The following is a 21,980-nucleotide window of genomic DNA, read 5'->3' on the forward strand; positions in this document are numbered from 1 at the left end:
GATTATACCCGACCCCTGGACACTGTGAGGTCCTATTTTTGATGTTTCTTCCCTTTTCTTTTCCCCCTCGCTCTTAATTTCTTTTCCCTTCCATAGCCTTGTTCAGTTTTCATATATGAAAATTCAATAAAAATGTATTAATCATAATTCACAATTTCTCTAGGCTATGCAGTACTGTGAAGTGTTTAATATCTACAGGCTTCCCACACTGCTGTAATATGCATCTACCTATAGGTGTCCTCGTTTACTTTCAACTTTTTTTTTTAAGTTATTTCGACGGATTATTTTCATTTTTCTGCAGCACTTTAGGCGGATTCCAGGTGAAACGTGCACATACTAATGATGAACGAGTTTCAAAATACTCAGACAGTACTCGTTACAAGCATCGAGAATCCAATACTCGCATAAGCATTCCGAATAGAGTCAATGGGCAATACTCGCAATGTACCGAGTAACCCGAATTCCGCACTATTCGCTACTCGCACAAATAGCGCAGCATTCGGGTTAGTCGTTCCATTGCGAGTTTTTCCCCATTGACTTGCATTACACACGCTATTCGGTATGCATATGAGTGTGTTAGACAGTACTCGTTATGAGTATCGCGAATACGAGTATTTCAAAACTCGCTCATCATTAGCACATACCCTTAGAGGAGTTATTGGATTTCATTTCTTATTCCAACCTTACTACTTACTAAAAAGTGACTTGATGCTTTTAAACATTCAAAAAAAAAAAAAAAAAAAAAAATGTAAAAAACCTGCGACCCATCCGAGCAAAGTCTAATAGGCGCCTAATACCTGACCCCTGCTCAAAAATGACATGGTTAACTTACAGTTTACCAGAGGAGACTGAAGAAAAGCAGTAGTAATGCTGTAGGGATAATTGTAAGAAATCCTACGTTTACTTTTCGATCATTCCACCAGTGGTGTAAATATCCTTACCAGGAGTAAACAGTAAGGACACAGTCTCTGGCTGGGGCGCAGGCACAATTTTCTGGGGCTGCTTCTTCTTGGCTCCAGAGCTGGAGATCGTATAGTATGTGCTAGAATGGGGGGCACTCTGCGGTGCCACCCCGGCAGGTTGCAGTGAAATGTTGCAAGGCACTTGTTGCTGAGTCGCAAGAATGAGGTTCTGGCTCTGGCTGAAGGTAGTCGCAGAAGGATTGTGAGTCAGTGTGGCCGAGGCAGTGTGTGTGATCACTGTGGAGTTACACACTTGGAACTTATCACTGTCCCGGCTAGCAAAGGAAGGCTGGGGTGTCAGGCGAGGATTTGGAGGCACGGCAGGTGGAGCAGAGGGGGTCTGGAAATTCGTCACTGGAGGTGGAAAAACCGGGACAAAACCGTGCTGGCTGCTTATAGCTGTCTCTGAATTAAACTTGACCGGGCCATGGACAGCGGAGATGCTGCCTAGACTAGACGCTCGCTCCCTTCTCACTTCAGGTACTCGAGGAAGAATGGAAGGAGGCCCTGGAGACGGGATTAACTCCTCATCAAGATTTACTGGTGCAAGGGTGTTTGATGGCAATATAGGAGGCTGTAAGAGAAAAGAGGATGGGTGAATAGGAAGAACATTTACTACAAAAGTCAGCACTAATATTTGGCAGCACAAGGCTAAATATTTTCATTCGAAGCGCAGTCTGTGGCAGAAACTAAGAAGAACTCAGAACAAAATAACAAAAAAAAAAAAATATACAGTCCCTTTCATATTACAGAGGATACTGGTCTATTTAAGTCTATAGTCCAAGTCTATAGTCGGATTCCATGATTATGAACCATATAGCATATGATTTTGAGAATACACTGATATTATTAACCTAGTGACATCTATTCTCTAGGATTCAAGGACTAGAAATTAGAAATGCCTCATTATTTCATCACAAAAACGCCAGGCTCCGAAATGCATACAGAAGGAGATGCACGCAGGATAGTCAGATGAAAGGGTATCTTACCGCCAAGGGCTGATTACAGGAACGCAACGCAGGGTCAGGCAGTGGGACGGCAGGCACAGAAGACGAAGAACTGAATAAAGTGGATGACAGAGATTTGGAAGAGAAAATATCTGAAAAAGAGAAAGATAAATTAGAGAATAAAAATAAAATTAGTTTACAATTTCTATTCGCATGTGACTGAATCATGTTTGTTGATAAGTAAAAGTTATTGTAAAATAGCTTCTTATGATATAGAAGGGGCTGACCAGGTTTGGGACAAGTTGTCTGCAGTCTCTCCATGACACTGCAGATTGCTGAATCGCCGGTATTCCCAATGAGCTGACAGTTATGTGATTGCATGTATGAGATTTGTAGTCACATGCCAACAAGACGCATTCGGCGTCTCAATAAAAGAGAATTGAGAGAAGTTGGATGAGACTAGTGGCTGCAGACTCTTAAGCACGGATAACCCCTTTAAAATGGACCTGTAAGGTCTTCTGACATGTGTTTTAGTAAATCATTATGATCTAGCACTGTCATTTTATAAATTCTGTACTGCATTGTGCCCAGAATCAAAGCAAATTGACAAGGGGAATGAGAACATCTAGTTCTCATATGGGTCATGGACCTGCACACTAAGGCCTTATTCATAAGTCTGTGTTTAACTCGTTGAAGCACAAGGAGGTGCAAAACGGCCGTCGTCCTTAGGGGGCCTGCACTCTGCTCTCTCCCCCGCTACTTTTAACTACACATAAAGATGGAATAAAGCACTTTGGAATACTGAATGGTGTATGCCATGGATTTCCAACTTCTGGACATAAGTCTATGTTTAAACATGTACGTAAAAAATAAATATACATAAAAAGAAGAGTATTGGTGGCACTGGTGCACGAGATGCGCGGCCAGTTTTTATAATCTGTGTTTTTCCACAGATGGATCAGTAACTAAATTACAAAGCTTTTCCTATCCTTTGCAATGTAAAACATGTACAGCACACAGATGCCATACGTGTGCTGTGTTTTTCCACAGACCTATAAAATTGTATTTATATAATGCCAACATATTCTGCAGCACTTTATAATTCATAAGGGACATGTACAGACAATATGAAATATTGTAGAGTAACAATTAAACAGGAGTGAGGGCCCTGCTCAAAAGGTTATAATCTGAGGAAATAGGGGAGGCGCAAAAGGTAAAATTATAAAAAGTGCTTTTATTTTATAGTCCTCTGACCAGTAATATAACAATGCTGCATGAACCGGTCACCAGCCAGTATGTGTACACGTACAGGTACAGAGGACTATTAAGTGCATGGATGATGTCAACAGAAAATACAACAGACCAAATTTGGAAGAAAATGATGTAAGGGCAATGGGAATAATTTGAGAAGTGAGGTGAGGTGATAGGCCAGTCCAAAGAAATGAGTTATTAGGAGCAGCTTAAAAACTATGGGTATTGGGAATTAATTGAATTTTTCTGGGTAGTGTGTTCCAGAAAATTGGCGCGGCTCGTGAAAAGACTTGGGAGATGGGAGTGGGAAGTTCGGATTATAGAGTATGTGAGTCTTAGGTCATTAGCAGAACGGAGGGCATAGGTAGGGTGATGGACAGAGTTGAGAGAGGAGATGTAGGCGGTGCAGAGATTTGTAGGTGAGAGTGATAGGCTTGATATTGTACTCTGCCAGTCATTACACTGGTTGTAAATCTGATACAAAGGGTAGAAGCATCAGTGTAGCTGCTGGAGAGGAATATGATCATGACTCCTACAGGGAGGACATGATGTTAGAGACAGCAAACAGACAATCACTGGTATATTGTAGTAATGCAGGGGTGATGTGAGTAGTGTATAATTGGGTGTCATCAGCATATAGATCAGAAATTAAAGCTCAGCTGGGTGTATGGGCCGCATATAAAAAAAATTGAGAGGGGCCGCATTCTTCGCATGACAAAATGAAATTTTAATGAATTCTTGCTTGTTTATTATAACAAACCGGCACTTTTTTCTTTAGTTAAGTTTATATATAAAAAAGCACTTTTAATAGGAAAAAATAAAATTCATGCTTTATTTTGAATTTTATCACCTTCTTGTAAAATTGTTTTAAAATTAGCAGCATTATATAGTAATCTAAGCCAACATCTTGTAGTAATGTCACCATCTGTGTGCCTGTAGTAAGGTGCCCATCCTTGTAGTATTGTGCCCTGTAGTTTTGTGCCCATCCTTGTGCCATGTAGCATTGTGCCCCCCTTGTGCCCAGTAGTATGGTGCCCACCCTTTAGTAATACGCAAAAAAAAAAAAAAAATTCTCCTCACCTTTCCTCTGTTCCCTCTAATTAGGCTGCGTGCCCATGATAAGTGTTTGCAGCGTTTTGTATGTAACATGTTTCAGCTGTGTCCAAAATACTGCGATGTACAGTACAAGCAGAGTGGATGGGATTTCTAAAAAGTCCATGCCCACTGTGCTTGTGCAGCCCGCAGTGAAAACTGACCTGCAGTGCGGCATTCAGAGGCCGCAGCATATGAATTTATGCTGCAGAGTTGCATGCCCTCCCTAGGGAGAACACAGCGAGGAGACTGCAGCGCCCCGAACCCTGATCATGGGCACCTATGTTCTCCTGCAGAGGAGACTTGCAGCCTCGCAGGTCCCGATTGTGAGCATGTAGCTGCTTATTGCATACCGTGACAATCGCAGCTCTATGGCGGGAGCCGGCACGACTTTACTACAATTGAATAATTTGCGGTGTCGCGCATAGGAGCTGCATACCACCGGCCAATCAGATGCAAGGAGGTGACGTCATACAGCGATGGCACTTCCTTGCATCTGATTGGCGGGGAGCAGCCATTAGTATAGTACAGACAGCTCCTCTGCGCGCCACCGCTAATGATTCAATTGTAGTAAAGTGCTGCCAGTGCCGGCCCTTGGCATAGAGCTGCGATCGTCATGGGGCCTGCGGCTGCAACAAGCAGCCTCGAGGGCTGCATGCGGCCCGCATGTTTGAGACCTCTGATATAGATGGTACTAAAAACAGAATCTACTGATTGTTTGTCCACTAGGGGCAGTGTATAGAGAGAAGAGAAGGAGGCCTAGGACTGAACCCTGAGAAACCCCGACAGTAAGGGGAAGAGGAGCCGGCAAAAGATACAGTGAACAAGTGGTCAGAGAGGTAGGAGAACCAAGAGGGAGCGGCGTCCTTGAGGACGACCTAGCGGAGCATAATGAGGAGGAGCCGGTGATCCACAGTGTCGAATGCAACAGAAAGGTGCAAGAGAGCCAGTAGGCAGTTGTGACCATTAGATTTAGCCGTTAGTAGATTATTAGAGACTTTAGTAAGGGCAGTGTCAGTAGAGTGTAAGGAGCGGAAATCGGATTGTAAAAGGTCAAGAAGAGAATTATCTGAGAGTTAAAGGGAACCTGTCAGCAGAAATTTCCCCTAAAACCTCACAGATTCCCCCTCTGCAGCTCCTGGGCTGCATTCTAGAAAGGTCCCTGTTATTATTGTGCCCCCTTTCTGACCAAAAAAAAGTTTATAAAGAGGTACCTTTTTGGCTTCGGATTCTATAAATCAGACACGGGGGCGGGCAGCCTGATGGCCGTTATTCTGCCCCCTGGTCCTGTATGCCGCCCCCATCGCTGATTTCCATACTTTTGGACGCCGCCCACTGCTCCAGCCATCCCCGCGCATGCCCAGTGCCAGTCTCACGGGACTGAGCACTGTGACTGCTGGTGACGTGTGCGCAGGCAAGTGATTATGGGCGGGACTGTGACTGTTATCAGCAAGTACCCGCCCATAATCTCGTGAGCGCGCAAACCTCTCCAGCGTCACACTGTGCTCAGTGTAGATGCTAGACTGTATGGGCTGCTTCCAGGTATGACATCCCTTTGTCACGTGATAGTATTTTGAACACGCCCCTATCACGTGACAAAGGGACGTCATTCCTGGAAGCAGCCCATACAGTCTAGCATCTACACTGAGCACAGTGTGACGCTGGAGAGGTTTGCGCGCTCACGAGATTATGGGCGGGTACTTGCTGATAACAGTCACAGTCCCGCCCATAATCACTTGCCTGCGCACACGTCACCAGCAGTCACAGTGCTCAGTCCCGTGAGACTGGCACTGGGCATGCGCGGGGATGGCTGGAGCAGTGGGCGGCGTCCAAAAGTATGGAAATCAGCGATGGGGGCGGCATACAGGACCAGGGGGCAGAATAACGGCCATCAGGCTGCCCGCCCCCGTGTCAGATTTATAGAATCCGAAGCCAAAAAGGTACCTCTTTATAAACTCTTTTTTTTGGTCAGAAAGGGGGCACAATAATAACAACAGGGACCTTTCTAGAATGCAGCCCACGAGCTGCAGAGGGGGAATCTGTGAGGTTTTAGGGGAAATTTCTGCTGACAGGTTCCCTTTAATGGTCGGGAGTGGACCAGCATTTTAGAGATGAAGGGGAAATTAGAGATAGGTCTGTAGTTAGTGGGGCAGTTTTGGTTGACGGATGTTTCTTTAAGTAACGGGTGTATGCTGGCATGTTTGAAGGAGGAGGAAAAGATACCAGATGAGAGAGAGGTTAAATATTTTAGTTAGGTGAGTGGTGATAGCTGGGAAAAGGGACTGAAGGAGATGTGAAGGAATAGGGTCACTGGTGCAGGTAGTAGGGTGGGAAGATGCAAGGAGCCTGGTAACCTCTTCTGTGACCGGTTTGACAGAACAAGCTAGATGGGAGATAATTTCTTGTTGGGTATGGTCAATTTCTTTTTTTTTTTTAATAAACAATTGGCCAGATTGTCATTGCTGAGGTTGGTGGTTAGGGCCTGCACTCTTGTATAGATTTGTGATGGGCCTTGCAGCCAGAAAAAAAAAAAATGGACAGGTCTCTGGGTGTTTTGCAAAGAAGGGAATTTTGTTACTTACCGTAAATTCCTTTTCTTCTAGCTCTTATTGGGAGACCCAGACGATTGGGGTATAGCTACTGCCTCCGGAGGCCACACAAAGCACTACACCAAAAAGTGCAAGGCCCCTCCCCTTCTGGCTATACCCCCCCGTGGTATCACGGGTTCTCCAGTTTTAGTGCCAAAGCAAGAAGGAGGAAAGCCAATAACTGGTTTAAACAAATTAACTCCGAGTAACATCGGAGAACTGAAAAACCGTTCAACATGAACAACATGTGTACCCGCAAACAACAAAAAAATCCCGAAGGACAACAGGGCGGGTGCTGGGTCTCCCAATAAGAGCTAGAAGAAAAGGAATTTACGGTAAGTAACAAAATTCCCTTCTTCTTCAGCGCTCTATTGGGAGACCCAGACGATTGGGACGTCCAAAAGCTGTCCCTGGGTGGGTAAAGAAATACCTCATGTTAGAGCTGCAAAACAGCCCTCCCCTACGGGGGTGTCACTGCCGCCTGCAGGACTCTTCTACCTAAGCTGGCATCCGCCGAAGCATAGGTATGCACCTGATAATGCTTGGTGAAAGTGTGCAGACTCGACCAGGTAGCTGCCTGGCACACTTGTTGAGCCGAAGCCTGGTGTCGTAATGCCCAGGACGCACCCACGGCTCTGGTTGAGTGGGCTTTTAGCCCTGAAGGAACCGGAAGCCCCGCAGAACGGTAGGCCTCTAGAATTGGTTCTTTGATCCATCGAGCCAGGGTGGCTTTAGAAGCCTGCAACCCCTTGCGCGGACCAGCGACAAGGACAAAAAGTGCATCGGAACGGCGCATGGGCGCCGTGCGGGAAATGTAGATTCTGAGTGCTCTCACCAGATCTAGCAAACGTAAGTCCTTTTCATACCGGTGAACCGGATGAGGACAAAAGGAAGGCAAGGATATATCCTGATTAAGATGAAACGAGGATACGACCTTAGGGAGAAACTCCGGAATGGGGCGCAGCACTACCTTGTCCTGGTGGAACACCAGGAAGGGAGCCTTGGATGACAGAGCTGCCAGCTCCGACACTCGCCGAAGCGATGTGATCGCAACAAGAAACGCCACTTTCTGTGACAGGCGAGAAAAGGAAACTTCCTTCAGAGGCTCGAAAGGCGGCTTCTGGAGAGCAACTAGTACCCTGTTCAGATCCCATGGATCTAACGGTCGCCTGTACGGGGGCACAATATGACAGACCCCCTGCAGGAACGTGCGCACCTTAGGAAGACGTGCTAGACGCTTCTGAAAAAACACGGATAGTGCCGAGACTTGCCCTTTAAGGGAGCTGAGCGACAAGCCCTTTTCTAACCCCGATTGCAGGAAAGAAAGAAAAGTGGGCAATGCAAATGGCCAGGGAGACACTCCCTGAGCGGAACACCAGGATAAGAAAATCTTCCACGTTCTGTGGTAGATCTTAGCAGAAGTCGACTTTCTAGCCTGTCTCATTGTGGCTACAACTCCTTGGGATAATCCTGCAGACGCTAGGATCCAGGACTCAATGGCCACACAGTCAGGTTCAGGGCCGCAGAATTCTGATGGAAAAACGGCCCTTGGGACAGTAAGTCTGGTCGGTCTGGAAGTGACCACGGTCGGCCGACCGTGAGATGCCACAGATCCGGATACCACGATCTCCTCGGCCAGTCTGGGGCGACGAGTATGACGCGGCTGCAATCGGATCTGATCTTGCGTAAGACTCTGGGCAAGAGTGCCAGAGGCGGGAATACGTATGGGAGCCGGAACTGCGACCAATCTTGTACTAAGGCGTCTGCCGCCAGAGCTCTTTGATCGCGCGACCTCGCCATAAATGCCGGGACCTTGTTGTTGTGCCGGGACGCCATTAGGTCGACGTCCGGCACTCCCCAACGGCGACAGATTTCCTGAAACGCGTCCGGGTGAAGGGACCATTCCCCTGCGTCCATGCCCTGGCGACTGAGGAAGTCTGCTTCCCAGTTTTCGACGCCTGGGATGTGAACCGCGGATATGGTGGATGCTGTGTCTTCCACCCACATTAGAATGCGCCGGACTTCTTGGAAGGCTTGCCAACTGCGCGTCCCTCCTTGGTGGTTGATGTATGCCACCGCTGTGGAGTTGTCCGACTGGATTCGGATCTGCTTTCCTTCCAGCCACTGTTGGAAGGCTAGTAGGGCAAGATACACTGCCCTGATTTCCAGAACATTGATCTGAAGGGTGGACTCCTGCGGAGTCCACGTTCCCTGAGCCCTGTGGTGGAGAAAAACTGCTCCCCACCCTGACAGACTCGCATCTGTCGTGACCACTGCCCAGGACGGGGGCAGGAAGGATCTTCCCTGAGACAATGAGGTGGGAAGGAGCCACCATTGTAGAGAGTCCTTGGCCGTCTGAGAGAGGGAGACTTTCCTGTCTAGTGACGTTGACTTTCCGTCCCATTGGCGGAGAATGTCCCATTGAAGTGGGCGCAGATGAAACTGCGCAAAGGGAACTGCTTCCATGGCTGCCACCATCTTCCCTAGGAAGTGCATGAGGCGCCGCAAGGGGTGCGACTGACCCTGAAGGAGAGATTGCACCCCTGTTTGTAGTGATCGCTGTTTGTTCAGCGGAAGCTTCACTATCGCTGCTAGAGTATGGAACTCCATGCCAAGATACGTGAGTGATTGGGTCGACTTTGGAAAGTTGATGATCCATCCGAAAGACTGTAGAGTCTCCAGCGTAGCATTCAGGCTGAGTTGGCATGCCTCTTGAGAGGGTGCCTTGACCAGTAGATCGTCTAGGTAAGGGATCACCGAGTGTCCCTGAGAGTGCAAGACTGCTACCACTGCCGCCGTGACCTTGGTGAAGACCCGTGGGGCTGTCGCCAGACCGAATGGCAGAGCTACGAACTGAAGATGGTCGTCTCCTATCACAAAACGTAGAAAACGTTGATGTTCTGTAGCAATTGGCACGTGGAGATAAGCATCTTTGATGTCTATTGAGGCAAGGAAGTCTCCTTGAGACATTGAGGCAATGACAGATCGTAGGGTTTCCATCCGGAACCGCCTGGCGTGCACATGTTTGTTGAGCAGTTTTAGGTCCAGAACAGGACGGAATGAGCCGTCCTTTTTTGGAACCACAAAGAGATTGGAGTAAAACCCTCGACCCTGTTCCTGAGGAGGGACAGGGATCACTACTCCTTCCGCTCTTAGGGAGTCCACCGCCTGCCGCAGAGCATCTGCTCGGTCTGGATGTGGGGAGGTTCTGAAGAATCGGGCTGGAGGACGAGAACTGAACTCGATTCTGTACCCGCGAGACAAAATGTCTGTCACCCACCGGTCCTTGACCTGTGACAGCCAAATGTCGCAAAAACGGGAGAGCCTGCCCCCGACCGGAGATTCGGCGGGAGGGGGCTGGAAGTCATGAGGTAGCCGCTTTGGAAGTGGTTCCTCCATTTGCTTTCTTAGGGCGTGCGTGAGCCCGCCAGGAATCTGAGTTTCTTTGCGTCCTCTGAGACCCTTTGGACGAGGTAAATGGTGTCTTGCCCGAACCTCGAAAGGACTGAAACCTCTGCTGCCACTTTTTCTGATGAGGTTTGCTTGTTCTGGGCTGGGGTAAAGAAGAGTCTTTACCCTTGGACTGCTTAATGATGTCAGCCAATGGCTCGCCAAACAGTCTATCTCTAGATAAAGGCAAGCTGGTTAAACATTTTTTGGAACCAGCATCTGCCTTCCAGTCCTTTAACCACAAGGCTCTGCGCAAAACTACCGAATTGGCGGACGCCATGGAGGTGCGGCTGGTAGATTCTAGGACCGCATTGATAGCGTAAGACGCAAACGCAGACATCTGCGAGGTAAGGGACGCCACTTGTGGCACTGCTGGATGTATGATAGCATCCACTTTTGCTAAACCAGCTGAAATAGCCTGGAGAGCCCATACGGCTGCGAATGCCGGAGCAAACGACGCGCCGATAGCTTCATAGACAGATTTTAACCAAAGGTCCATCTGTCTGTCATTGGCATCTTTAAGTGAAGCGCCATCCTCCACTGCAACTATGGATCTAGCTGCAAGTTTGGAAATCGGGGGGTCTACCTTTGGACACTGGGTCCAGCGCTTGACCACATCAGGGGGGAAAGGATAACGTGTATCCCTAGAACGTTTAGAGAAACGTCTTTCTGGGTGAGCGTCGTGTTTCTGGATTGATTCTCTGAAGTCAGAGTGATCCAACAAAGCACTCAATTTACGCCTGGGATAGAGGAAACGAAACTTCTCCTGCTCTGCAGCTGCCTCTTCTGCTGAAGGGGCTGGGGGAGAAATCTCTAACAGCCTATTGATGGCTGAGATGAGGTCGTTTACCATGGCGTCCCCATCAGGGGTATCCAGGTTGAGAGGGGTTCCAGGAGTGGATTCCTGATCACTCTCTTCAGACACCTCACAGGGAGACTGATTGCGCTGAGACCCTGAGCAGTGTGATGACGTTGAGGGTCTTTCCCAGCGAGCCCGCTTAGGGTGGCTGGGGCTATCATCTGAGTCATAATCCTCAGCTTGGGAAGCCGGGGACCCCCTTGTAGTCTGGATTGGATCCAGCTGAGGGGGGCCAGAGGACAGAGACCTCGCTGAGTCCAAAGACTGAGCCCCAGACATGGATTGCAAAGTTTCAAGGATTTTTGCCATAGTCACAGACATTCTATCAGCAAAAACTGCAAAGTCTGTCCCTGGCGCCGGGGCAGAACTTACAAGCGTCTCAGCCTGGGACACTACCTCTCCGGACTCCGGCTGGCGAAGCAGCACCGGATCGGAGCATTGCACACAATGGGGGTCATCGGAGCCTGCTGGTAGAGCAGCCCCACATGCAGCACACGCAGTGTACACAGCCCTAGCCTTGGCAGCCTTGCGTTTTGTGGATGGCATGTTGCTGCTTCCTCAGAGCGATCTGGGTATCCAGCCAGGAAGCGACCTCACAGTGCAAGAAATAAATATATCTATATATCTGGTAGACAGTACACCAATACACAGTGAGGCACTAGAGGGGCCAGCACTGAAATGCCGCTTACCGCCCGCTTAAGAGCGGGTGTGTGTGGTCGCCAAAAAGCCCCCCCAGTCCAGGTCTCCCAGAGCCTGCGTTCTGCCTCCAGCCAGACTGCATGTAATGGCTGCCGGCGTCCTAGGAGAGGGAGGAGGGCGGGCCCTGGGCGTTCCTGACTAAGAGCGGGAAGCCTGCTTCCCTCTGTGCCTAGTGAGAGGGCTGGAGCATGTAAATCAGGCTCCAGCCCTCGTCGCTGCTGCGAAACAGCGTCTCTCCCCTACCCTGATTGACAGGGTGGGGGCGGGAACGAAGCGGAGCTAGGCCGCAAAAGCCGGGGACTGGATTTATAAACGCCGCCGCCGTAAAAGCGCGGTCGGCGTGTCCCCGGCGCACCACAAGTCACAGCAGCGCCGCCCGGTCCAGTGGGGGTCGGCGCTGCGTTCCCACAACACAAAGTCCCCCAGTAAACTGTAGGAACACTAACTCCAACGTTACGGTCCCCGGCGCACTACAACACCCAGCCAGCCCGGAGTGTGTCTGTGCCTGCCGGGGACACAGAGTACCTGTATGATGCAGGGCCTTGTCCCTGATTGTACTCCTGCTCCATATCCATCAGGTTCAACTGGGTCTGTGGATGGAGCCCGGCGTCAGAGCTTAGAGGCCGGCAGGATCCCACTTCCACAGAGCCCTACAAGGGGATGTGGAAGGAAAGCAGCATGTGGGGCTCCAGCCTCTGTACCAGCAATAGGTACCTCAACCTTACAACACCATCCACGGGTGAGAAGGGAGCATGCTGGGGGCCCTATATGGGCCCTCTTTTCTTCCATCCGACATAGTCAGCAGCTACTGCTGACTAAAATCTGTGGAGCTATGTATGGATGTCTGACCTCCTTCGCACAAAGCTTGAAAACTGGAGAACCCGTGATACCACGGGGGGGTATAGCCAGAAGGGGAGGGGCCTTGCACTTTTTGGTGTAGTGCTTTGTGTGGCCTCCGGAGGCAGTAGCTATACCCCAATCGTCTGGGTCTCCCAATAGAGCGCTGAAGAAATCACAAATATGTGACTAGCACCATTGGTTATAATGGGTACCTGTGGTATCTCTGACAAAAAAATAAATATAAAAAAAAATTGATACAACACATACGTGCCACATTGACTTCTGAATGAGGCCTACTACTGTTCAGTCAGTTCAGATTCCTTATTGTCAAAGAATAAAGAATTTTACATTTCTAAAGTTCCAGGAGGTGTAAAAAGGGACAGCAGAAGTAAATTTCCATTTAAAAAAAAGCCCCTAAATAGATCTCCCAACTATCTGTCTCAAGAAAGAAGCCCTCCCATCCTCAGCTTAACTCTTTTGTAGATTGTCAATGAGGAAGGAGAACAAGAATTGTAATACAATGGAGCAGGGACAGTTTACTGGTCCAGCATCACAAAAGCTGTGCATTGTCCGAATTCCCCCAAATCCTCCCACACATTGTGGTATAGTGATCTCTTTAAATCACTTTGTGATATGTTCCATGTACAGTATATCACAAAACTGAGTACACCCCTCATATTTTTGTAAATATTTTATTATGTTTTCATGGGACAACACTGAAGATATTACACTTTGGCACAAAGTAAAGTAGTCAATGTACAGCTTGTATAACAGTATAAACTCACACAGCCATTAATATCTAAATCACAGACAACAAAAGGACACACCTAAGCAAAAGTGGTCAAATTGTGTTAGCCATTTTCCTTCCCCGGTAATGTGGCTCATTAGTGTTACAAGATCTCATGTGTGAATCGAGAGCAGGTGTATTAAATTTTGCGTTAATCGTTCACACACTGATCACTGGAAGTTCAACCTGGTACCTCATGGCAAAGAATTCTCTGAGGATCTGGAAAAAAAGAATTGCTCTACATAAAGATGGCTTTGGGTAGTTTCACATTTGCTTTGTTTTGACGGAAACGGGACCAGTCACAAATGCAGTACAGTTCAGTTATTTACAGTGGAAGCGCAACATCATGCGGACACATGTGGGTTGTGTATGAAGCACACAACCGCATGGTGTCGCGCATCCACTGTAAATAAATGAACTGTACTGCATTTGTGACGAGTCCAGTTTCCGTCAAAATAACGCAAATGTGAAACTACCCTTAGGCTATAAGAAGTTTCCCAACACCCTGAAACTAAGCTCCAGTACGGTGGCCAAGACATACAGCGTTTTAACAAGTCAGGTTCCACTCATAACAAGCCTCACCATGGTCGACCTAAGCGGGTGAATGCACGTGCTCAGCGTCATATCCAGAGGTTGTGTTTTCAAAATAAACGTACAAGTGCTACCAGCATTGCTGCGAAGGTTAAAAAGGTGGGGGGGGGGGGGAGGGGTCAGCCTGCCAGTGCTCAGACCATACGCCGCACACTGCATCAAATTTTTCTGCTTAGCTGTCATCCCAAAAGGAAGCCTCTTCTAAAGATGATGCACAAGAAAACCCACAAGTAGTTTGCTGACTACATGGAGGCTAGACATGGATTACTGTAACCATTTCCTGTGGTCTGATAAGTCCAAGGTAAACTTATTTGCTTCAGATGGTGTCAAGTGTGGCCGCAATCAGGTCCGAAGTACAAAGACAATTTTCTCTTACCTACAGCCAAGCATGGTGGAGGGAGTGTCATCATTTGGGGCTGCATGAGTGCTGTCAGCTGTGGAGCTACAGTTCATTGTTGGAACCATGAATGCCAATTGGATTGAATTGGGCTGCAATTGGATTGAATTGGGCTGCCGGGCAGTATTCCAACAGGAGAACGACCCATAAAACCTCCAAGACTACCACTGCCTTGTTAAAGAAATTGAGCCCACACATTTCTCCAGACAAACTCTATTGAGCCTCTGTGGGGCCTCCTCAAAATGGAAGGTGGAGGAGGAGAGCATGGTCTCTAGCATTCTCCTGCTCAGTGATGTCGTCATGGATGAGGATTCCAGTGGCTCCTGTAAAGCTCTATTGAACTCCATGTCCAAGAGGAGTTAAGGCAGAGCTTGAAAATAATGGTGACCACACAAAATATTGATACTTTAGGCACAATTTGGCCATTTTCCCTTAGGGTGTACTCAGTTTTGTTGCCAGTGGTTTAGACATTAATGGCTGTGTGTGTAGTTATTTAGAGGGAACACCTATCTCCTATCGTACCATCACCCATTCCCTGTAGACTGTGAGCCCTCGCGGGCAGGGTCCTCTCTCCTCCTGTACCAGTCTGTTATGTACTGTTAATGATTGTTGTACGTATACCCTTTCACTTGTAAAGCGCCATGGAATAAATGGCGCTATAATAAGTAATAATAATAATAACACCAAATTTACACTGTTTACAAGCTGTACACTGACTACTTTACATTGTATCAAAGTGTCATATCTTTAGTGTTGTCCCATGACAAGATATAAATAAAATATTTACAAAATTGTGAGGGGTATACTCACATGTGATATACTGTATACACAGTTTTAATATTCTCAGTCATGTTCCTGCGGTGATACTTATTGTATCTGATTGTGAAGTGTACATATTGCTTTATTTCTGCCTTAACTAATGTGTGTAGTATACAATTGGCAATGTATTAATAAAATGGATAAAAACAATAAGCAAAAACACAATCCAACTTTATTTTTTATTTCCAAAAAAAAAAGAGAGATTCACAAGATCTGACAGTTTCTATTACATTAAGTTTAATAATCAGAATCTTGAAATCAAAGCAAGTTGTTAATGTGTCAAGAAAACATAGCCAACACTCCAAGTGTGACAGGGAAGTCCAGAAATGGGAGTCACCAGCAGGACCTGTTTATGGGAACTCCTCGCGCTTCGCCCAGTGCTGCTTCCTCATCATCGGACACTTACGAGTCTCGTGTTACTTCCTTATTCTTTTAAGTGTTTCTCACCATTGATTTACAAGGTAGTTTGTTATTACCGTTTTCAACTAGTGTACCGAGGCAAGTTTTCTTTCAATTGTTCCGAGCTGCGTTTTGTTTTGTTTTTTTTAATCTTGGACAGGAACATTACCCACATTACGACCTGGAACAGCGACCTAGAAAGCTGCCTGCTTGGTTAGAAACCAAGATGACAAAAGTCCTTGTAAAATAAATCAATCATGATGGTAAACACTTGAGAGATAAGGGAAATGAATCATGGAATTGTTGGTAAATCATCCTATAGTAATCTAGGCCAAGTCATTGCTTAGTGCAAGATGGCTCAGGCCCAAGATTCAGCATTACAAAGCCACCACTAATCTTCCGAAATGAGCAACACAAAAATAGCATCCTTCACTGATGTGTACATATGTGATATGTAGGAGTATGAACAGATTTACTTGGGACATTCAGTGAAAATGCATCAGCACAACATGCAGGACACAGGGAAGAACTCTGACAAATCATCCAAAGGGGTCGAGCACTACAGTATTAAACTCTATGAGGGCACCTGGCAACATAAGCCTGAAGCTGTTGTATACTCCAATACTAAATGCCACGGAAATGGAAACCAAAACATGGACCCCGATACATGGGGCTCATGAATATAGACAATTGTACAATTACCTCAATCAGGATGTTAAGTTCTGGAAAATGGCAAGTTAAAGTGGTGGTTCACTATTTAGCTTTCTTTACTAGCCACCTCGATAGAACATTCAGAACAAGGCTTCTCTCAAATATCTTGTGTTGGCAATAGTGCCTCTGAGCGGAGCTATTGCGGTCTGCTCATCCCCATCGTGTGACCCCTGAGGTCTGGTGAGGTCATGACTTTCACTGCTCATCACAGGGGAAACTCCGCCCACAGCGCAGTCACTCAGGAAGACTGGGGCAACCTCGGTGATGTCGGGTCAACTGACAGTTGACGTGACATCACCGGATTTCAGAGGTCATGCGATGGGGATGAACGGACCGCAATAGCTCTGCTCAGAGGCACTATTGCCAACACAAGGTATTTGAGAGAAGCCTTGTTTCTGAACATTATATCAATGTGACTAGTAAAGCTAGGTAGTGGACCACCCCTTAACAACAGATATATTACAAAGTTTTATATCTTTGTTTTTTTTCATCCTCTTTTTAAATATATACAGATTTTTCTAGACTACTAGTATTGGATACAACCAATACCCTCGCCAAGACTCCATTTTGTAATAGGTCTGAGTAGTGTTGGGTTCGTGACAGGTCATAATGAACAATTTCTAGGTGTCCGGATAGTTTGCTGAGCCTTGATTTATTTCTGGTTGCACGTTGTGAATGCTATATTATATTTAGGTTGCGGTTACACGCTCCGGCTTCCCTACAACAGGGCGTAGTGTATTCTGCTGTGTTATTTGTAATCCAATAGCCTATTTTAAGGTATCACGTGCCAAAACTGATCGAATGTGTCAGTCATTAAACATAAAAGCAATATGCCACTAATAAATAAACAACAATTAAATATGCACAAATGAAAATAAAACCACCATGTTCGCTGGTGACCCACGTGCTTATGTACATGAATAAAACAATTTGTCCCCAAAAAATGTATTTTGTCCTTCACTACCATTTATTATTGGCTACAGCAGAGGAGCATTGTTCTACATATCTTCATACATCAACTAACCTGGAAAGGATTCAAACGTATCCATTAAGTCCAAGTTGGGCTGCAGTGGAAAAAGCTCTGGCTGGATCATATCGGCATTCCCTGCATGTGCTGTAATAAATAGGATAGGATCAGCAGACAGTCGCCTTGTTAAAGGGCCAGCGTGTTATTTATGCTCATTGTAATAGAGAATGACTTACAAGCAGAGTATAGATGCACACAGGCTTCAGGTAAATGGTAACATCATTACTCTGCTTAAAATCCTTGTACAGGTCTATGTATTACATTATTGAGCCAGTTTGCTAGTTACAATGTGGAATTAGAACAGTGGGATCCGTCCAACAGATTTCGGGAACCTACCAATCTCTTTTGGGTTGTGCTGATGTGAATAAATAGTAGAAAATAAAGTGTCACTAAATTCCGCCATAAGCATCTCCATGTCCAGAAGAGGCTCCTCTTCCATCGGCACTGGTGTATCTCTGCCATCCACACTGGTAGGCCAAGGAACCATATCATCGTCCTGCAAGAAGAGCAGAAAAATAACTATTGTACAGCAATTGCACTTACTAAATTAAGCTCTAGATCCAGCAACATTCTGCTTTGTATGACGTGGATTGTGCAGGGTGTTCGATGAATTTGTGGATTGGTTAATGTTGCCATACTTTTCATTGCAAGGTATAAAATCCATGGCAAAGATCAGCATAGACTAAAAATGCAGAACGCTCCACAGCATGTTGTAACAGTGGCATTTGCTGCTGGACGCATCGCTCCCAGGGGAGAACATGACACCATGCGGAGTATAGAGAGGTGCGCACTGCTCGGGTGCACGCTCTATACTTCTGCAGATGTGTGGCTTTTGCACAAGGCAGGACTTTGTGTCATTATTACTATGTACAGCGTCCATCCACATGTTCACACTTTTATGGCTATTGACTATGCCCATTACAAAATCCTGCATACACCCCAGCAGATGAGTACTTCACATGCAGATGGTTAAAGGCCCAATGCTTAGACCTTCAAAGCAAAGCTCAACATTGGGAACGTTTTTTTATGCAATAGTGATTTCTTCCTAGGCCTTCTTCACACGTCCATATGGTATCCATTTTTCTTAACAGATAGCGGCATACAGTATAGCGGCAGACGGCGCGCCACACGGCGCGACACAGTATAGCGCCACACGGCGCGACACAGTATAGCGCCACACGGCGCGACACAGTATAGCGGCAGACAGCGCGACACAGTATAGCGGCAGACAGCGCGACACAGTATAGCGGCAGACAGGGCGACACAGTATAGCGGCAGACAGCGCGACACAGTATAGCGGCAGACAGCGCGACACAGTATAGCGGCAGACAGCGCGACACAGTATAGCGGCAGACAGCGCGACAGTATAGCGGCAGACAGCGCGACACAGTATAGCGGCAGACAGCGCGACACAGTATAGCGGCATAAAAATTGTGTGTATTGCGAAAACCCTGTAGACATTCTTTGCTGCCTCAATGTCTGTTACAGAACTGGCAGTCTGTACTCAGGAAAGCATGGACTTTACTATAAGCAATTACAGAAACCTGGTGTAGATAAAACTAGATGCCCAAATGTGTATAGAAGCTCAGATAAGCTGCGCACATTGTGGCAGTCTACAAGAGACTAGCTTTTTATAACAACCAGTAGAAAAGTGAATGCAGACGTGACATCTACAACAGGCCGTAAATTAGCCCAAATCTTAAGAGACGTGATGCAATATACTGGTAAAGTAATTCTCTGTAAGTTATATCAAAACTGTATAAAGTGGAGAAAGCATCGTTTATGGTCAGCACGGGCTAAAGAGGTCTCAATCAGAACCCTGGTAGAATATCTTACAGCTCATTTGCCCTAATCAGAATATTGAAACATGAAAGAAGACAAGGGGTCAATACATGAATCCCGGCCATCACGGGGCAGCACAGACGCTACAATTTACTTAGTGGCTTCTTTCCCAATAACATGGCTGCTATCCAGCTGCTCAACAAGACCTGAAAGTTAATGGTTTTGGTGACAGTTGTGAAAAGAAGGCCTGTGTGCTGGATGTGGCAATCTGTCCTGGCTCTGCGCACAGTCACACATCAGTGCATTCTGCTCCAACTACGGTAGTTTTATTATTTTTCTTGATACAGTGAAAGTTACTCACTTTAACCAGACTGGAGAGATCTTCATCTTTGTGCTTTTGTAACTAGGAAAAAAAAAACAAAAAAAACAAAACACCATAATGTGGTCATTACCTCCTTCTAATACCCTGACATTCTTTACAACATGAACACTTCCTTGGCACAAACTGGTGTCTCATTGTGAAACAAACAACAATTACGGCTCTGGGCAATTATAAGAAAAGCTCCAGGAGCCAGATTTATCATCTTATAACAGGATTCTTTGGCGCCAGTGAAATCATGTCCTCCCTCTGGTTCGACATGATGCTAAGTAAATATAAGACTGCTGGTAATGAGATTACATAAAAAGTGGCTTCTATTATAGTCACATATAATAGTCACAAACAATTTGCACAGTGCAGTTTCTTCTGAATAGGCAGTGCAGAACGCAATGCACATGCTGGAGGTGAAGACACACACACACACACAGTCCCAGACGGAGGTGAAGACACACACACACACACAGTCTCAGACGGAGGTGAAGACACACAGTCCCAGACGGAGGTGAAGACACACAGTCCCAGACGGAGGTGAAGACACACACACACACACACACACAGTCCCAGACGGAGGTGAAGACACACACACACACACACACAGTCCCAGACGGAGGTGAAGACACACACACACACACACACAGTCCCAGACGGAGGTGAAGACACACACACACACACAGTCCCAGACGGAGGTGAAGACACACACACACACACACACACAGTCCCAGACGGAGGTGAAGACACACACACACACACACACACAGTCCCAGACGGAGGTGAAGACACACACACACACACAGTCCCAGACGGAGGTGAAGACACACACACACACACAGTCCCAGACGGAGGTGAAGACACACACACACACACACAGTCCCAGACGGAGGTGAAGACACACACACACAGTCCCAGACGGAGGTGAAGACACACACACACACACACAGTCCCAGACGGAGGTGAAGACACACACACACACACAGTCCCAGACGGAGGTGAAGACACACACACACACACAGTCCCAGACGGAGGTGAAGACACACACACACACACACAGTCCCAGACGGAGGTGAAGACACACACACACACACAGTCCCAGACGGAGGTGAAGACACACACACACACACAGTCCCAGACGGAGGTGAAGACACACACACAGTCCCAGACGGAGGTGAAGACACACACACAGTCCCAGACGGAGGTGAAGACACACACACAGTCCCAGACGGAGGTGAAGACACACACACAGTCCCAGACGGAGGTGAAGACACACACACACACACAGTCCCAGACGGAGGTGAAGACACACACACACACACAGTCCCAGACGGAGGTGAAGACACACACACACACACAGTCCCAGACGGAGGTGAAGACACACACACACACACACAGTCCCAGACGGAGGTGAAGACACACACACACACACAGTCCCAGACGGAGGTGAAGACACACACACACACACACAGTCCCAGACGGAGGTGAAGACACACACACACACACACAGTCCCAGACGGAGGTGAAGACACACACACACACACACAGTCCCAGACGGAGGTGAAGACACACACACACAGTCCCAGACGGAGGTGAAGACACACACACACAGTCCCAGACGGAGGTGAAGACACACACACACAGTCCCAGACGGAGGTGAAGACACACACACACAGTCCCAGACGGAGGTGAAGACACACACACACAGTCCCAGACGGAGGTGAAGACACACACACACAGTCCCAGACGGAGGTGAAGACACACACACACAGTCCCAGACGGAGGTGAAGACACACACACACAGTCCCAGACGGAGGTGAAGACACACACACACAGTCCCAGACGGAGGTGAAGACACACACACACAGTCCCAGACGGAGGTGAAGACACACACACACAGTCCCAGACGGAGGTGAAGACACACACACACAGTCCCAGACGGAGGTGAAGACACACACAGTCCCAGACGGAGGTGAAGACACACACAGTCCCAGACGGAGGTGAAGACACACACAGTCCCAGACGGAGGTGAAGACACACACACACAGTCCCAGACGGAGGTGAAGACACACACACACAGTCCCAGACGGAGGTGAAGACACACACACACACAGTCCCAGACGGAGGTGAAGACACACACACACACACAGTCCCAGACGGAGGTGAAGACACACACACACACAGTCCCAGACGGAGGTGAAGACACACACACACACACAGTCCCAGACGGAGGTGAAGACACACACACACACACAGTCCCAGACGGAGGTGAAGACACACACACACAGTCCCAGACGGAGGTGAAGACACACACACACACACAGTCCCAGACGGAGGTGAAGACACACACACACACAGTCCCAGACGGAGGTGAAGACACACACACACACAGTCCCAGACGGAGGTGAAGAC

At 47.4% G+C, this 21,980-nt stretch overlaps 1 protein-coding gene across 1 annotated transcript in view; it reads right to left on the bottom strand.

The window, feature by feature from the left end:
• MLXIP (MLX interacting protein) overlaps positions 1–21,980 on the bottom strand; it is a 154,656-nt gene that overhangs the window by 34,021 nt on the left and 98,655 nt on the right. The window contains 5 exon segments of the mRNA XM_075323284.1: positions 942–1,536; positions 1,952–2,061; positions 17,417–17,506; positions 17,756–17,915; positions 19,563–19,604. Coding sequence (XP_075179399.1) covers positions 942–1,536; positions 1,952–2,061; positions 17,417–17,506; positions 17,756–17,915; positions 19,563–19,604 — 997 coding nt within the window.

The sequence above is a fragment of the Anomaloglossus baeobatrachus genome, chromosome 1 (assembly GCF_048569485.1).
Source record: "Anomaloglossus baeobatrachus isolate aAnoBae1 chromosome 1, aAnoBae1.hap1, whole genome shotgun sequence".
In the NCBI taxonomy this organism is placed as follows: Eukaryota; Metazoa; Chordata; class Amphibia; order Anura; family Aromobatidae; genus Anomaloglossus; species Anomaloglossus baeobatrachus.